This window comes from Geotrypetes seraphini, chromosome 1, assembly GCF_902459505.1.
Source record: "Geotrypetes seraphini chromosome 1, aGeoSer1.1, whole genome shotgun sequence".
In the NCBI taxonomy this organism is placed as follows: Eukaryota; Metazoa; Chordata; class Amphibia; order Gymnophiona; family Dermophiidae; genus Geotrypetes; species Geotrypetes seraphini.
In genome coordinates this window covers 82,080,561-82,099,600 of record NC_047084.1, presented here as the reverse complement: position 1 = coordinate 82,099,600, position 19,040 = coordinate 82,080,561, and the positions used below count along the sequence as shown (strand labels likewise).

Sequence of the window (19,040 nt, the reverse complement as noted above, 5' to 3'; positions counted from 1 at the left end):
TAGCGGCTAGTGCGCGGGGCAATTTAGCGCGCACTATTCCGCGCGTTAAGGCCCTAACGCACCTTCATAAAAGGAGCCCTAAGTTCTGATCTATTTTTGGCAGCCAGGCCACTAATCAGCAGCTAGCTGGCTCAGTCTTAACGGCCAAAGATATACTACTCTTTAAGTGGTTCTATGCGGCCACTGAACTAAGCCAACAAGCCACTGAATATTGGTAGTGACCAGCTATGCCACATGACATAGTCAGTCATCAGTCAATCCGGCGCGCTAGATATTCAGCTGCCTATCTCCCACTATATATCGCTGGATAACCACCTATGTGCTATTTAGCTAGCCAGGAGCTGTTCTCGGATAGCTAAATAGCACTGAATATTAAGCTGAATGTGTTTTAATGTGAGACTTTCCTGTGTGCTAAGTCCAGATTTAACATGGCACTATTGAAGGGTTTTGATTTTCAGGTCATGTTCTAATGCTGCCAAAAAGTTAATGTGGGGGCAATTATCACCTTCTGTTTCGGAGGTACTAGATGCTCTTGTGTTAATTCTTTGTTACTCAGTTAGCATGCTAATCATAACGGGCTAGCTGGATCAGTGGCATGGAGAGGGTGAGAGGCACCCTCTTCTCCGCCCACTCTTCTTTACCCCCTACCTTCACACACTCCTTCCCCACTCTCTCCTGCCATGCATGCTCCACTTCCCTTCCCCCGTACCTCTGTAACTTTCCTTCTGCGAGCAGCAAACGCCAGGCTGCCGTCACACCAGCATTGGCTTCTCCTCTGACTTCATTTCCTAGGCATGGGTCCAGGAAGTGATGTCGGAGGCAGAGCCAATGCTGGCGTGACAGCAGATTGCAGGGTTGCTGCTCATGCCAGGAACGTTACAGAGGTACGGGGAAGGGAAGCGGTACGCATACACAGCAGTGAGAGGTGGGCAGGGAGCCGGGAAGGACGACCCCCCCTTACCAAGATGACCCCCCCCTTACTATGCCACTGAGCTGGATAGCACATGAATGCCCATTCTCCAACTATGCCATAGCTCCTCCTAAAATATTTTCTAAAAATAACTCACAGAAAAAGGTAAAATACTGCAAAAGCCTTAAACACATCTCTGCAATCGTCTATATGCGCTAACCATGCACCCATTAAGGTCTTAATACTCTTTAGTAAAAGGGGTTGTCAAATATTTGGCCTGTTTTAAACACTGACAATTAAACTGAACTATCTATTATTTTTGTAGCTTCAACACAAATTGTATTTAACGGAATCACTTCACAATGGGTACAGTGTTACAGTCCAAGCACTTATGGTTCACCACTATGTTCGGTAAGAAAGATTTTAACTTATTTCAACACAACTCTGGAAATACTATATACCGCATCTTCAAGTCTCAGCTCTGATTAGACTAGAAGGCCCATAAAAAAGGGTTTTTTAAAAACTTTTACTTGGCTTTAGGTTCAAACATTTTTATTGAAGGAACAAAGTAAAAATACATTCATAATACATACAGATATTCCTTACAAATAATTTGACATATTTAAATTCCAATCTGTATAATTTATAAAATATCATTCCACTCCCTTCTCCCTCTCCCTCCCTCCCCTTCCCTCCTCCCTCCATCCCATTCCTCCTTCCCTCCATCCCATTCCCCCTTCCCTCCATCCTATTTTCCCTTCCCTATCTCCCACCTAATAGCAAAGCAAGTTCCAATCAACAAACATAATTCATACACATACAAAATATTACCAATAAATAATCACATAAATCGCTTATTATTGATTTTCTTTCATGCTTTCCATGGAATAGGTAATTTACTCCATCTTTTACGATTGCACATCGCGGGGTTTAGCGCCGGCAGTGGCAGTAAATGCGTTGACGCTCATAGGAATTCTATGAGCGTTGGAGCAGTTACCTCCACTGCTGGCACTAAAACCCGTGCTAGGCGTTCGTAAAAGAGGGGGTAAATTCTTTTGTGTATAATAAAATATATATAATTGAAATGATGAACAACAAAATACGAAGGTATATAACGATTTTAAAAAATAATGCCACAAGCCATTATCCAGCAGCTTCTTCTAGGAATCAAAACATTGCTTTCTTAATGTTAAATAGTTCTTTTCCTCACTGTGGAATTCTATAATATGGGAATTCTGCCCATATTATAGAATCAGCTATTGACCGAGATCTTGCCCTTGTAAGCAACAAGCATATATCAATGTTAATTAAGCATGGCATGCAAATTAAAGGCTTATTAATTGAAATGCCAATATTGAAAGATGATTTATAAAAAGATGTCGTATCGTATTTGCTTTTATGAACCAACACAGCTTTTTCCCCAAATGCGTCAACGCGACTCAAATCTGCGCATGGGCACTGAAACATCACATATTCATATTTTTCTTGCTCTTAAAGGGTCATAGTTACCAGCATGCCCTTTCCATCTTTAAAAGGAATACAATCTATTGGCAATATTACTCGATCTTTCTCGTATTCTTTTACAATGATTTGTAATGGGATTCCCTCTTGTGTCAGAGCTCTTCTCTCCTTCCAGATTTTCTATAAAATCTATGAAAACATGGTTATTTCGACAATTCTTAGAAAATTGTTCTAAGGAAAATTAGTTAGATGAGGGTCTTCATTAATAAGTTAATTTTTTTCTCTAATCTAATTACTTTCGCTTTGATTATCGATTTTTATGTGAACTAAGTCGAGCCCCTTATATAAACCCAAGATTTAGATTAGATTAGCATGGACTACCATTGCGATGTGGTACTTTTACCACTAACTTCTGCAATTTTTAGTACAGGTCCCATTTTCTGCATGAAACCTAATTACTAATAACTGGGATTAATAGTAAAATAGCATATCTTAACTTCCCCCATAATGAGTTAATAATTTCTCAAAGTTAAATTCTTAAGCTATGTTATGGCATGGAAACAAATCAGAAAAATGACCAGATTGAAAGGAATTAGACAGGTGTGCTGACTCAAAACAATGCATCTTAGCTTCCCTCTGAACTGACATTATTTAAGGTGTGCTAATCACATGAGCATTCTGTTTAATTCTGCAACTACCAACATTTCCATATCTTTTCTATGACTAGTCCTGCTAAGATGCCAGATTTATTGTGCAAAGCACACACGTCCGTGGCCAGGTACTCTGTTTGACACTGCTCTACTTTTTTTTTTTTTTTATGGAATATGTTTTCTGAAAGCACAAACAGGTTTTACCACTAGTAACAAGTCTCCTTAACCTTTAGACATGATTCATCAAAAATTGGTTTGTCCTCTAGAGCAGTGGTTCCCAACCCTGTCCTGGAGGACGACCAGGCCAATCGGGTTTTCAGACTAGCCCTAATGAATATGCATGAGAGAGATTTGCATATAATGGAAGTGACAGGCATGCAAATCTGCTCCATGCATATTCATTAGGGCTAGCCTGCAAACCCGATTGGCCTGGTGGTCCTCCAGGACAGGGTTGGGAACCAATGCTCTAGAGAAGTGTTTCTCAAGCTGGTCCGACAATATGTGTGCCTGAGATTGCATTGCATGCAATGGAACTGAAATATATATGCATATTAATAAAAAAATCACATAAATGGTCCTCTCCTAAACTTAAAACTCCATACTGCTCTAAACTCTAATCATTTATCATAAGAACATATGAATAGTCATACTGGGTCAGGTCAACGGTCCATTTAACCCAGTAGCCTGTTTCCAACCGTGATCAATTCAGGTCACAAGTTCCTTGGCAGAAATCCAAATAGTAGCAACAAAAATTTTTTTTTGTGACACATGGTTTTCAAAATACCATGCTCACTTAATTGTATGGTAGGCTTACAGGCTCCATATCATCATTTTTCCTACTGAATACTGTTCATGTGCTCAATAACTATGTCTGTGATAATTTTCCACAAAAACATATGTCAAATAAATATTAAAAAACTTAGCTGCCAATTGATTCACAACAGGTTTCCATCACATGTCTATAGAGAGAATTTTACAATTAAGTTGATATCGGCCAGTCTTACAACAGACATCGTTATCCAATTTTGACAAATTGTTCTTTGATACAAATTACCCCCATTGAACGTTCTGTGAAATGCACTAAATATTTTAAATGTATGTGGAAATGCAATCTTTTTTTAATAGGTGTGCAAAAATGGTGTGCATTTTAAGTCTAAGGGCTCCTTTTACGAAGGTGCGCTAAGGATTAGCGTACGCTATAGCGCGCGCTAGCCAAAAATCTACCACCTGCTCAAAAGGAGGCGGTAGCAGCTAGCGCACACGGCCATTTAGCGCACGCTATTCCGCGTGTTAAGGCCCTAAAGCGCCTTCGTAAAAGGAGCCGTAAGTCTGCAACGTGTATACCGTACTTACATAAAAAGAAAACTGAACACAGGGGTAAAGGAGACAAACGCCAAAACAGAATTGTAAATCGTATAACTCTGCAAGTTATACGAAGAGGGAGAAAACCCTTAGACACCAACAAGTGAAGTCGGAGACTAAGAATGTGGCAGAAATAATACCCATCGTGTTGCGTGCCACAGACTTGATTAAAACAAGTTTCCAAGCAGACCATGATAAGATGTCTGTACATATTAGATCATATGAGCTCCTGAAGGATGCTATCTTTGGCATGGTGCAAATATTATGGCTAGTGTTAAAAGTACATTTAAGAGATTCAGATCATACTTTACCTACCCAGGCTTAGTAGTAAAGGTTAATGACTACCTTGGTACATACATAACTAACCGATTTGGAGATATTGGCCATGAGAGAAAACATTGGGAATCAAGTGCAATAAATAGCAATTTATGGCAGGAAGAGATCGTCTGACCTTTACAAATGATCTCATCTATCCCAGCTACTGAGCTCTGTAATCCTTTCCTATACTAAATTGCCTAAAGTGAAAGAGGTACATAAAACAGGGGATTTCATACTCTTCACACTCTCCCCCATGACCTATACAGTGTGCAAATGTCTGCCTAGGCCCAAAGAGCTTATCACTTGCCAGTCAAGACTAATTGACTGCCATGCTCTTAATTGCTCCCTGGTACAAGCAACAAAGGGCTTGGCATGTTTAATTCACCTGGAAAAAAAATAAAAATTTACTCATCCCGTCTGTGTGGTTGTATTACCTATACTGCCTTATATAAGGATATCACCCAATCATTAGCCCCTCAAGTTTTACTGTTCCCATTCCTCTTGATCAAACCATCACACTTTTTGATCTTAGCTCCACCCTCTGCATTGAAAATATCTACCATTTGTCAGCTGAATAAGCTTGATCAAGTGCAAGAAATCATGCCCTCTCTATTTTATTCCTAACTGGGCAGTATAGCCAGGTCAGCTTGTAGCCCATATCTTGATTTTTATTGTATGTGTCATATCAAATATCAAGAACCTCGTCTAAACTCTATTGCTTTGAATATGATCTATATTTCACAACAGAACAAGCTCCTTCTTTGTATCAAGGTATGTGACCATGAATTTGTTTTTTACAGTATCCAAATACCTTGAGTCTTGGATTGGTTACGTTATCTCAGAATGCTATCCAGGCGCCTCAGTACAGCCTCAGTTCTAACATAATGGGATATGTCCTCAAAGGCTGTGGACAGGTAATGTTTAAGCACTGATTCATGTACTTTCAAGAATTCTTTTTCTCAGGTTATACTAGGACATTTTGTTGAGAATGGGCCCGATATTCAACTTGCAGTGGTAACTGGCTATGGGCTGAAATAACCCAGTTATTCAATACCAAGGTGTGTGTGACCCTTGGCATTGAATATCTGGTTATGATTACTGACCTAGAAGTTAACTGGGCACATGCTGATATTCAGACCAGTGCCTGGTTAACACTGCATAAAATGGTTAGTGGACTGAATACCGCTAACTGGCTAAGCTGCCACCCCCTCCCATGTTCTGCTCATGAACTGCCCCTAATTTAGCCAGTTACAGGACGGTTGCTTAGTGGGGATATTCAGCGGGACTAGCCAGTTAAGTGCCAATGAATATCACCAGATAGCCCCACGAAAGTGATTTAAATGTCTAGGAGCCTCTCCTGGCCTTTTAAATCACTTTAAATATTGAACCAAATGTAAATCAATGAGTCCATATTCAGCTAATGGTGATTGCTGCTGGATAAAATAGACCGGGGTATCCAGTGCTGGGCCATAGCTAGAAACCAGCAACATTCCCAACGAAGGGTTAATTTTGTACCTGCCTGGCCCCAACATTAATGAAAAGAATGTGTATGCTTTCTGCTGAATTTTCAAATCGGAAGCACTCTCTTACTTTCACTTTGAGAATTACCTCAGGAAAACTGTGTGGCCATATTTACACCAACTATTTTTTATGTGTTAAAGTATATATATATAAAAAAAAATGAAAATGTATGACCTTCACACCCCCAGCAAGATTCCCCCAGCTCCGCATACAGTTATTCTATGTAAGCCCATGATATAGTGAGCCCTGGATTTTCATACTGCTACACAGGCCTCTGAAATGTACCTCTACAGTGATACCTTCAAATAAGTTTGATTTCCAGCACAGTCTAAAAGTGCCTAACTCTGTACATTATATCCAGTGACTGTACATGCATCAGAGCTTCTCATCTATTTTCCTCTCAATGGACAAGTTATAAGGTTCACCTTTATTGTACAATTTTCCATATTTTCACTGATTTCTTTCCCATTTTTTTCAGTTTAACAGCTTTCAAATTATTGTATGCCGTAAAAAAAAATAACACCCCCCCCCTCCTTATACAAAAGCATAGCACGGTTTTTAGCACTGGCCACGGCGGTAACAGCTCTGATGCTCATAGGAATTCTATGAGCGTCAGAGGTGTTACCACCATGACCGGGGCTAAAAACTGCACTATGCGGTGGCGTACCTAGGGTATGTGACACCGAGGCCCATCATTTTTTACACCCCCCCCAGCCCATCATTTTTTGCCCACCCCCGACCCATCATTTTTTTGACACTTCCCCTTGGCCCATCATTTTTTTGACACCCCTCCCTTCCCCGCCCTTGGTACGCTACTGCTACGTTTCGAAAAATGCTAAGAGCTCATCCATAAAAGGGGATGGCGGGAGGGTGATCCTTAAAGCGTCCTTTAAGGAACACCCTCCCGATCTGGCTCCATCCCGCCCCCTTCGTGACGCCACCAGACAGCATTCTCATTGGTCGGCCTTGCCTGGGTCGACCATTCGCTGAGAATACTGTCCGGTGGCATCACGAAGGGGGCGGTATAGAGCCAGAATGGGAGGGTGTTCCTTAAAGGACACTTTTGTCACTCCTGCCGGCTTTTTAGCCTTTGTCTTGGCCGCGGGGATGGACCAGCAGCCGCACTGAAGTGCAGGTCCCAGGAGGTTCCGGACCCAGCCAGCTGTGCACCCCCCTAGGGCATGCACCCGTGGCGGTCGCCCCCCCCCCTCCCCGCCTTTGGTATGTCACTGGAACTACTCTTTTGTAAAAGGTGGGGGGGAGAGGAATAAATTCTGCAATATCATAAGAACGTAAGAATAGCCATACTGGGTCAGACTGATAGTCCATCTACCCCCGTTTCCTGTTTCCAATAGTGGCCAATTCAGGTAACAATTATCTAGTAGAAATCCCCCCAAATAGTAAGATGCCATGCTACTAGTCCCAGGGATTATTAGTGATTTTTTCCATGTTTATATTTTCCCACATCTCTCTTAATAGCTGTTTATATATCTTTATACTGTATTAGTTAGCCAAAATTTATAGTACCAAATAATAATTTTAATAATTTACTTTATCTAGTTGGGAATTGTTGGTTGTATATCTACTGTCATCAGCATTGACGAAGGTGATGTCTTCTTCATCCCAAGAGCAAGCATGTATTATATGAAGAACACATGCAATGGAGATTTGTCTATGATTTTAGGCTACAACGGTTGTAACGGGGTAAGAATAATTGATTATTATAATAGGACTGAGGGCAGTGAGATGGGCGAGCTTCTGTGCACCATTATTTAACAATGCAATATAAAGATTGCCAATGAGTTTGCTTGTTTTTACAGAATCTGGCCCCGATTCTGTAAACAGCACCAGAGGTTAGCAGGGCAGGATTAACCAATAGGCCAAGTAGGCACGTGCCTAGGGCCCAAAATGGTCAGGGGGGCCCGATGAAGGAGGACATCAACATTGTTTTTTTACAAATGGCGATTGTCTCCTCCAGCATCGATTGGCAACGCGGGCCCCCTCCCCATTGACGCAAAGTGAGACAATTAAGCAACGCGAGTAAGAAAGGCAACGGGAACTGTAATTGTGCAAGCGGTGCTGCTTGCCCAAAGCTTCCCTCTGATGCAGCTTCCTGTTTCCGCCTGGGTGCATGGTGGGACGGGGTGGGGCAGGGGGGCCCAGTGTACTTGTGTGCCTAGGGGACCTCGACAAATTAATCCTGCCCTGGAGGTTAGGCACTGGTAGGCACCCTACCTGCACTTAACTTAATTGCATTAATTGGCTTAAATTGGAGCAGTAATTGATCACACCATATAAGATTGATTCAAAACTTGTTAAAAAAAAAAGTAGTATTACGAACATGTTCATACTATGGGGAGAATTCTATAAATGGCGTCCATAAAATAGGAGCCGGAAAGATCCGCACTAAACAGGCATTCCATATAGGTGTTGCATGCTGAACACCCTTTACAGAATACTAGCTTAGTGCAGATATCAGGGCAAATTTTTGGATGCCAGCATTAATGCCTTGCTGAAACTTGGTAGAAATGGGGATGTCGGTGGGGATGTTGCTTGCCGGTGGGATGGAGTGGACATCCCTCCCACTGCTGGGGGTGGGGGTGGGGGTGTTGGGAGGTTGATGCTTTGCGGCAGGAGGTAGTGGGCTCTAGAACAGTAACACTTAGTATGGGAAAGCCTAGTAGGGCATCACATAAGTATCTTACGTAATCTGGTGGGTGGGCTAGTGAACCTTAGAGAGGAGGAGCTAGGCTCATAATCTACTCTAAACTACTACATTTATGGTGAACAGTGTGAGCTCATCAAAACCCTACAATACTGCTGTATAGGTGCCACCTACAGCCATAAGGACTAGTGGGGTGGTGGACAGGTTTTAGGGGAGTTTTGCAGGGCTCACCATACATTAGAAGGGGTTATGGTGAAATGTAATTCTGGCAATGTTTATGTGAAGTTCAAAGCAATGCCTTCTAGTGTGGCCCAATGTTTTGTTGGCATATCTATGTGGCCAGTCATTAGACTACTGTCTCCTCCCACATCCAAATGGACTTCATTTGGACATTTTCAACTTAGACGGTTTTGTGGCCGAAAATGGGGTATAAAGTTAGATGTCCTGGTGGACAAGATGGCCAACTAGATGATTAAAAAAATGCTGGCATCTAATTTCTTAAAAATATTACCCAACTGTTAGTGTTGATGTTCTCAGCATATATATTATATATATATCACACTATCTCCTATAGTCTTCTCATATCACTGTTATAAAGCCATACAATGTCCACTATTGTTATAAAGCCAGTTATTTTCTGAAGGTCCATACAAAAGAAAAGAAGAAACAAAGGAAAACGTGTATGTATGTATGTATATATATATATATAATATATATATACACATATATATATATGTATAAATAAATGTCTGTAATTACATATACAGAAGTATTCTATTATCTTTGTATATGATGCCACAATATGTGAGCGGACATTGTATGGCTTTATAACAACAGTGATATGAGAAGACTATAGGAGATAGTGTGATATATATATAAATATATATGCCGAGGGCATCTAATTTCTGGCAGTTGGTGTGCAAGTGACACTGTTCTGTAGCATTGCACTTAACTCCTGGGAATGCTCCCTGATCCACTCATGCTCTTCTTGTAGCCACGCCCATTTTGAGTTGTCCGTTATGAAATGTAGGCATGATAGTGGTTCTAAAATAGAGATTAGGACAGGCGTGCACACAAATGCAAATTCTTGCCAATTAACTCAAATTATTGTTTTTTAACATCTTGTTAACTAATTGCTTTGCTGTGCAACTGCCCTGTGCACCCACATTTTGATGCAAAATGTTAGATGACCTATAATCAGCCTGATAATGTGTATATGTGTGGAAGCCATGCATGAAGAAGGACACGGTACTACTCGAAAGGGTCCAGAGAAGAGCGACTAAGAAGGTTAAGGGGTTGGAGGAGCTGCTGTACAGCGAAAGATTAGAGAAACTAGGCCTCTTCTCCCTTGAACAGAGGACATGATCGAAACATTCAAGGCACTGAAGGGATAAGGACAGGTTGTTCACCCTCTCCAAGATAGGGAGAACGAGAGGGCACTCTCTAAAGCTAAAAGAGGATAGATTCCATACAAACGTAAGGAAGTTCTTCACCCAGAGAGTGGAAGAAAACTGGAACACTCTTCCGGAGTCTGTTATAGGGGAAAGCACCCTCCAGGGATTCAAGACAAAGTTAGACAAGTTTCTGCTGAATAAGGACATTCGCTGATAGTGCTAGTCTCAGTTAGGGCACTGGTCTTTGACCAGAGGGTCGCCCCGTGAGTGCACTGCTGGGCATGATGGACCACTGGTCTGACCCAGCAGCAGCAATTCTTATGTTCTTAAGCCATGTAGATGGATGAACATAAGAACATAAGCAATGCCTCTGCTGGGTCAGACCAGAGGTCCATCGCGCCCAGCAGTCCGTTCACGCGGCGGCCCATCAGGTCCAGGACCTGTATAGTAGTTCTCTATCTATACCAGGGGTCTCAAAGTCCTTTCTTGAGGGCCGCAATCCAGTCGGGTTTTCAGGATTTCCCCAATGAATATGCATGAGATCTATGTGCATGCACTGCTTTCAATGCATATTCATTGGGGAAATCCTGAAAACCCGACCGGATTGCGGCCCTCAAGGAGGGACTTTGAGATCCCTGATCTATATCCTTCAATCCCCTTTTCCTTCAGAAAATCATCCAATCCCTTCTTGAACCCCAATACCGTACTCTGTCCTATCACACCCTCTGGAAGCGCGTTCCAGGTGTCCACCTCCCTTTGGGTGAAGAAGAACTTCCTAGAATTGGTTCTGAATCTGTCCCCTCTTAATTTTTCCGAATGCCCTCTCGTTCTTGTAGTTTTCGAAAGTTTGAAGAATCTGTCCCTCTCCACTTCTTCTATGCCCTTCATGATCTTGTAAGTCTCTATCATGTCCCCTCTAATCCTATGCTTCTTCAGGGAGAAGAGCCCTAGTCTCTCTAATCCTTCAGCATCTAAAAGGTTTTCCATACCCTTTATCAGTCGCGTCGCTCTCCTCTGCACCCTCTCGAGTATCGCCATATCCTTCTTTAGGTACGGCAAACAGTATTGGACGCAGTACTCGAGATGCGGGCGCACCATCGCCTGATACAACGGCAGGATAACATCCTTCGTTCTGGTTGTTATATCTTTCTTGATAATACCTAGCATTCTATTCGCCTTCTTTGAGGCCGCTGCGCACTGTGTCGATGGTTTCATAGTTTTATCAACCAGTACCCCTAAATCCTTCTCTAGGCTACTTTCACCCATTACCAGCCCTCCCATTGTATAGCTGTACATCGGGTTTCTGTTTCCTACATGCAAGAGTTTACATTTCTCTACATTAAAATTCATCTGCCATTTTTTTGCCCACTCTCCCAGTTTGTTCAGGTCCCTATGTAGATTTTCACAGTCCTTTGTAGTCCTAACCCCACTAAAAAGTTTTGTGTTATCTGCAAATTTTATAACCTCACACTTCGTCCCTGTTTATAGGTCATTGATAAATACATTGAACAACAGCGGTCTGAGTACCAACCACTGTGGTACACCACTCGTGACCCTTCTCCAATCCGAGTAGTGTCACTTCACTCCTACCTTTTGTTTCCTACCCGCCAACCTTTTGCTTCTTACCCGCCAACCAATTTTTGATCCATCTATGTACATCTCCTTCCACCCCATGGTTCTTCAGTTTCCGTAATAGGCGTTCATGGGGTACCTTATCACAGACTTTTTGGAAATCCTAGTATACGATGTCTATGGGGGCCCGTTCGTCCATTTGTTTGTTAATTCCTTCGAAGAAGTGCAGTAAGTTCGTTAGGTACGATCTTCCCTTGCAGAAGCCATGTTGGCTTGTTTTCATCAGTTTATTCCTTTCTAGATGCTCGTCGATACTGTCTTTTATCAGAGTTGCTGCCATCTTCCCCGGAACCGAAGTCAAACTTACCAGTCTGTAGTTCCCCGGGTCACCTCTCAATCCTTTTTTAAAGATGGGCGTAACATTTGCTATCTTCCAGTCCTCCGGGATCACGCCTGTTTTCAGGGATAGATTACAAATGTGTTGTAGTAGTTCCAGTGGCGTACCTAGGATATGTGGCACCCGGGGCCCATCATTTTTTGACACCCCCCCATGTAAAAAAATATTTTTTGTAATGACCATGAAACGGAATAAATGGTCAGAATAGAAACAGGCAGTGAAAATTTTCTTATATTCCAAACATAACATAACATAAATTATGTCTGAATTGTCATGACATCAGAAGTACATATGGAGTAGTTGCAGGTGATGCTTGGGACAGTTCTGATTGTGTTAGTTCGGTTTTATGTGTTTTTTTGAATAGAAGGGTTTTTATTTCTTTTTGAAGGTTTTGTAGTCTGTGGTCGAGGTCAATAGGTTGTAGAGTTGGGGGTCGAGTGTTGCAGCTCGAATGGCTAGGAGGTTGTCGAACAGTTTTTTTCTTTTGACGTTTTTGGTTGGAGGGTGTGTGAATGGTGCGTGAGTTCTCCTATGTCTTTTTGAGGTGGATTGAATTATTTAGCTGAAGAAATTAGTTACCCCCTCATCCCACACACATTAATTCTCTTCCATTTTTGTTCCCATTATAAAAAACACTGATAAGTTCCCAGAAAAAAAATACATTAAAATAAGAAGTGAAAACAAAGGCCCCTACAGATGAGAACATAACATAAGAATAGCCTAACTGGGTCAGACCAATGGTCCATCATGCCCAGTAGCCCATTCTCATGGTAACCAATCCAGGTCATTAGTACCTGGTCAAAACCCAAAGAGTAGCAACATTCCATGCCACCGATCCAGGGCAAGCAGACACTTCCCCCATGTCTTAATAACAGACTATGGACTTTTCCTCCAGGAATTTGTCCAAATCTTTCTTAAAACCAGCTACACTATCTGCTTTTACCATAACTTCTGGCCACTTCATTTTAAGTTTAGATCTTTCCTTTCAAACAGAGACCTTGCTAGATGTCAAATACAGCACAAGGTAACTTCACATGGACTTAGCTGTGCAGGAAATGTGAATCTCCACATACACCCACCATATAGTGTAAAAATGTGCAAATGTCTGTTTTTTTCTTTCGATCACTACATAGCCTAATGCCACACAAGCAGCGCTGTTACAAACATATTCTGTAGGTCAATGCTAAGGATAACAAAGTTTCCTTCCTTGGACCAGAAGGAGATACTGATAAATCACTGGAAGAGATCCCAAAACAACACCCAAAGACCCACTCAGTGTGTGAACCAGTTGAGTGGAGTGGACTAACTGGGGGGTGGAAATGGGCCCGGAGTTTGCTCAGCAGAATTTCCCAGACCACCTCTTCCTCTCAACACATTGACACGCTGCCACCACCACCACTAGGAACACCTGACTGGGTAGGCCAGCTATGCTATAAACTTTATAAAACACATTATTATATTTTCTTATAAAGCACATATTTTAACTGAACTCTCTGACATCCTCAGCCTTTCTATTCACAAAAATGAAGGAAGAAAAGTTCCCATTTCCTGCTGTCTCATATTCCCGGCCTATACAATATTTTTTTTCTGCAGACCCTTCAAAAGTCTGACCAAATCCTCGTTTCACTTGCATTATAAAGTACTGAGGATGCCATCTCTCCCCAATCCCAGGTCCTAAAGTCTAAGACAGTAGCACAAACTAATGCTGCCAGATTCAGGAAAAAAAATTTCGATTAGATTCAGTCTATTGAATTGGTTTTTCAATTCGATTTTCCTGCCCAGTTGGGTGATTTTTTTCAAAAATCCTGGTGGGTTTTATAGCTTTTTCACCCCCTTTAGCTTCTCCTAACCACACTGGCGCTGTGGTGTAAATAAAATAAAGAAACAAAAAGGACTTTTCCTCTCTCTGTTAAATCCTAGCTCACGTTTGCAGTCCAACACCAGCTCTGGCAGGATACACATTTCAAATCTGACATATTGTAATCACAAAACAGAAAATAAAATTAATTTTTCTACCTTTTGTTTTCTGGTTATATTTCAAATTTTTTGGTCCAAGGCTCTGGTTTTCTTCTGATAACTTGCTTGCCAGGGTCTCCTTCTTTCTGCATGCTAATCATCCATCTGCCAACTCTGTCCTCCCTTTCCATTTCCCTTCCCTCCCCAGGAAGTCTGGTATCTTTCCTTTTTTCATCTAACTCCACAGGGAGGGACTATCCTTTCATCCGGCATCTCTCCCTCCTTCCCCACCACCCCAGAGTCCACCATCTCTCCCTTTCTTTTCCCAATTACCCTCCTATCCAGTATCTCTATCCCTCCTCCACACCATCCCTTGTGTCCAATTTCTCTCCCTTTCTGTTTCTTCCCTCCCTAACTCCCATGGTCCATCATCTCTCTCCCTCTCCTCTATTTTCAGACACATTATTTCTTCCCCCCCCCCAAGTTTGGCATATGTACGTCTCTTTGAACACCCCCTTCCCTCCGTGTACTTCTAAACCAGGGTCCCCCCCAAAGGCCTGTCCCCTCTTAAAGGTCTGCTTGTCCCCCCTTGAAGGCCTGCACCCCCCTTGAAGGCCTGTCCCCCCTTGAAGGTCTGTCTCCCCCCTTGAAGGCATGCCTGCCTGTCCCCCCCTTGAAGGCCTGTCCCCCCTTGAAGGTCTGCACCCCCTGAAGGCCTGCACCCCCCCAAAGGCCTGCACCCCCCCAAAGGTTTGTCCCCCCTTGAAGGCCTGTCCCACCCCCTTGTAGGCCTGTCCCAACCGTTTGAAGGCCTGTCCCCCCTTGAAGGCCTGCCTGCCCCCCCTTGAAGGCCTGTCTCTCCCCCTTGAAGGCCTGCACCCCCTTGAAGGTCTGCACACCCCCCGAAGGCCTGTCCCCCCCCCTTGAAGGCCTGTCCCCCCTTGAAGGCCTGCCTGCCTGCCTGTCACCCTCCTCCCCCTTGAAAGCCTGCCTGCCTGCCTGCCCGCCCGCCCGCCCCACCCTGAAGGCCTGATGCCCCAACCCACCTCGAAGGACCGCTCGCCCCCCTGGCCTCCCCGCACCACCTATGAAGCAGCCCGCAGCAGGATCGCGATGTCAGCGATCCCTGTACTGCTTTGGTGCTGCTTCCTGCGCTGCGGTCCCGCCCCTCCTCTAACATCAGAGGAGGGGCGGGACCATGGTGCAGGAAGCAGCGCCCAAGCAGCTATTCTGTCCGGCCTCAGAGATTTGTCAGTTTTTAATCTATCTATCTGCTTGAGTACGTCTTCGAGGCTTACTTCTATGAATGTTAATTTTTCTGCTTGATCTCCTTTGAAGATTTTTTCAGGTTCCAGCACGTTGGATGTGTCCTCTCTTATAAATACTGACGAAAAGAACATGTTTAGTCTATCCGCCACTTCTTTTTCCTCCTTCACCACTCCCTTCCTATCTCCCTCATCCAGCGGTCCCACCTCCTCCCTTGCCGGCTGCTTCCCATTAACATATCTGAAGAACGGTTTGAAATTTCGTGCTTCACTGGCTAGCCTCTCTTCATATTCTCTTTTTGCTCTTCTAAGAACTCGGTGACATTTTTTTTGGTGCTTCTTATGCTCTTTCCAGTTTTCCCCGGTTTTGTCATTTTTCCACATCTGGAATGATTTTTTTTATCTCCTATCGCTTTCTTCACTTCTTTAGTTATCCATGCCGGGTCTTTTGTTCGGTTCTTTTTGCATCCTTTTCTAAAACTGGGGATATACTGATTTTGCGCTTCGCTCACTATGTCCTTAAATGAAGACCAGGCTTGCTCCACAGTCTGCGATTTGTTTGAGCTGTTTCTAAGTTACTTTCTTACCATTACTCTCATCTCTTCGTAGTTTCCTTTCTTGAAGTTAAAAGTTTTCGCTGTGGTTCTCTTCCCCTTTGATATTCCTACTTCAACTTTGAACTTGATCATATTGTGATCGCTGTTTACCCACGGTTCCACTACTTCCACCTCCTTTTGAAGGACCTCTTAGCCCACTGACGATTAGGTCTAGACTGGCATTTCTTCTCGTCGGTTCTCTGACAAGCTGCTCCATGAAACAGTCTTGTATAGCCTCCAGGAATCTGGTTTCCCTAGCGCATTTTGAATTTCCAAGACTCCATTCTATCCCTAGATAATTAAAGTCCCCCATAACAATGTTGTTACCATTTTGGCATGACTGCCTTATCTCAGCTTCCATTTCTTCATCTATTACTTTGGTTTGCCAAGGTGGACGACAGTACAGGCCCATCTTTATCTCAGGCCCATTTTTTCCTGGTATTCCATAGTGATTCCAATTTGTCGGTCGTCACTGCTATGTCTACTCTGGTCGAGTGTATGTCATCCTTTATGTACAGGGCTATTCTTCCTCTTTTCTGATCTGACCTGTCTTTACGACAGAGTTTGTACCCTGGTAGTACTGAGTCCCATTTGTTTTCTTAATTCTATCATGTTTCAGAGACCCCAATGATGTCTAGGTTCTCTTTTTTGGCTATGACTTCTAATTCTCCCATTTTGTTCCTTAGGCTCCTTGCATTAGTATACATGCAATTTAAGTCCTGGTATTTTCTTGTCTTCATTTTCTTTTCCGGTGCTACGTTCTTCTTATCATCCTTTTCTTGTCCTGTCCACTCATCCTTTTCTTGTCCTGTCAACTCATGTTTATTGCCCAATTTGTCTTCCCCCTGCGCTATGTTCCTGGCTTTGGAAGTGTAGGTAAGGTGGCTTTGAAAGAACCTTTTCATATTCTTTATTGGTTGCTTTAGGTATTAAACAGGGATGACCCAGTGGTATAGTAAAGGGGGAACAGACTGCCCTGGGCACCATCTTGGTGGGGGCACTGGCAACTCTACACCCCCCACATGCCACCCTCGCGACCTCCCTTCCCCACCCTGTACCTCTTTAAAATCTTTGCCAGTGCAAGCAACTACTTTAGCCTGTTCCTCGCACCGACCTGGCTTCCTCTGAAATCACTTCCAGGTCACGGGGCCAGGAAGTGATGTCAGAGGGAAAGCCAGTACCCTAACAGCAGGTTGGAGAAGATGACCATCATTTTGGGAAATCTCAACCTCTGTGATAACCATCCCCACAATATTATATCATTAGGCTATGCATCCCTCCATGTTTACCAAACCCACTGCATGGATAATGAAGAACAGTTATCAGCTACGTTAGACCCAAGCTAGCAACATGAGAGACATCTCATTTCATTGTCCAGTTAGGAGGATTGTGGAATAGAAGGACCTAGTGCTTCTAAGCTACTCCTGATGCACTTAGTTTCTCTTTCTACTCACTACACAAATGGTTGATATGACCAACATGGAAGATAGAAAACTCAATGGCAGCAGGGTCATTAGAAGTGACAGAATGCTGCCCTCACTCTCTTGCTTTGGTCAGGCCATGGAGGAGGGAAGGCGGTAGAGTGGAAGGGGTGAGGCTCAACAGGGTGAAAGGAAAGCAGCCATAAAGCTGGTTATGCAGGAGTTATGTTGAAGAAAACAGTTGGAACTGAAGGATGTTGGTGTGGTGGGAATGAAAGATGAGATTGGTGGATAGAGCTGTCATTGGCGATGGGGACTAGCAAACTGGTCCAATCATCCTGGATATCACTACTGATGGGCCAGGATGTACTGGGCAATGGAGAGGGCTCACTCTATTCCTCCATTTCTAGATTGATATGCTCCCTCTGTTATTCAAACTCATTGATGCAGGGCCCCTGCAAACCATAGTAGCTGTCCTGCCTATCTGTCTGCCTATATTGTTCTGTTGTAAAATACCAGAAGAGTAAGGGGGTCTTTGATAGTCAACAATTTAACATTTCTAACAATTACCATTAGAAAGGAATTAGTTTTCTTTTGAAGGCTTTGTTCTCTGAAAATAATGATTCATTATTTAAGGTTTTCAAACGTGATATCTTCATATTTCCTTTATGCATGCTAATTTTGAAAGGGTTATGTAATATTTTGCTTATAGACAGGTATCAATCTTCTTTATATATTTGATCACTGAATATATTTAGAAGAATAAAATGGAGCTGGTTATTGAAGACTATTATAGACAGGGAATCGTTAGAGAGAAGAAATTAGGACAAATGAAATAAAGGTATTCTACAAATATATTGATCCATGCAATCTTGAAGGATGGCATCTTTGATAATATAATGCAAATCTTATCTTTTAAAAATAAGCTATATTTTAAAATATTATTTTCTGACGTGTTTTAACTTTTTTAACCAATTTATTTTGACAGCTGAATCCAGTGTACATAACTGTTGTGATACCAATGATTGACACTACAACTACAACAACTACTACTACTACCACAACCACAACACCGACTACAACTACCACAACCACAACACCGACTACAACTACCACAACCACAACACCCACTACAACTACCACAACCACAATACCCACTACAACTACCACGCCTCCATTTGTTACAGAAATAATTGTTACGATTGGTACTCCTTATTAGTAAAAATCCATATTGTGATGTGATAATTATGTAAAGATTCCTATTATAGATGATTTATAATATTAAGCTACAAGTGGAAGTGAAATTGTAGTTATCTTTTATAGATTTAACAAAGAAAATTAATGTAAAAAATATTTTATTAAAATAATATTTTTCATAAATGCAACGCTATATCAAACATTATATTATTCTCTAATGTTGTGTTCTATAGAAATAAATGTTTGATTTATAAATGAAAGAATGGAGAAATAGTGACAGGATAGCCTTGTTAATCTGCAACACCAAAAACAGTAAAGAGTTTGGTGGCACCTTCAGGACTACCCAATTTATTGA

The 19,040-nt window shown here is 42.4% G+C and overlaps 1 protein-coding gene across 1 annotated transcript in view; it reads left to right on the top strand.

Annotated features, from left to right (window-relative positions):
• LOC117366498 overlaps positions 1-18,707 on the top strand; it is a 135,602-nt gene extending 116,895 nt beyond the window's left edge. The window contains exons 16-19 of the mRNA XM_033957882.1: positions 1,236-1,321; positions 5,502-5,615; positions 7,783-7,926; positions 18,477-18,707. Of these exons, the coding sequence (XP_033813773.1) occupies positions 1,236-1,321; positions 5,502-5,615; positions 7,783-7,926; positions 18,477-18,707 (575 nt within the window). The remainder of the gene's footprint in view (positions 1-1,235; positions 1,322-5,501; positions 5,616-7,782; positions 7,927-18,476) is intronic.
• Positions 18,708-19,040: the final 333 nt, after the last annotated feature.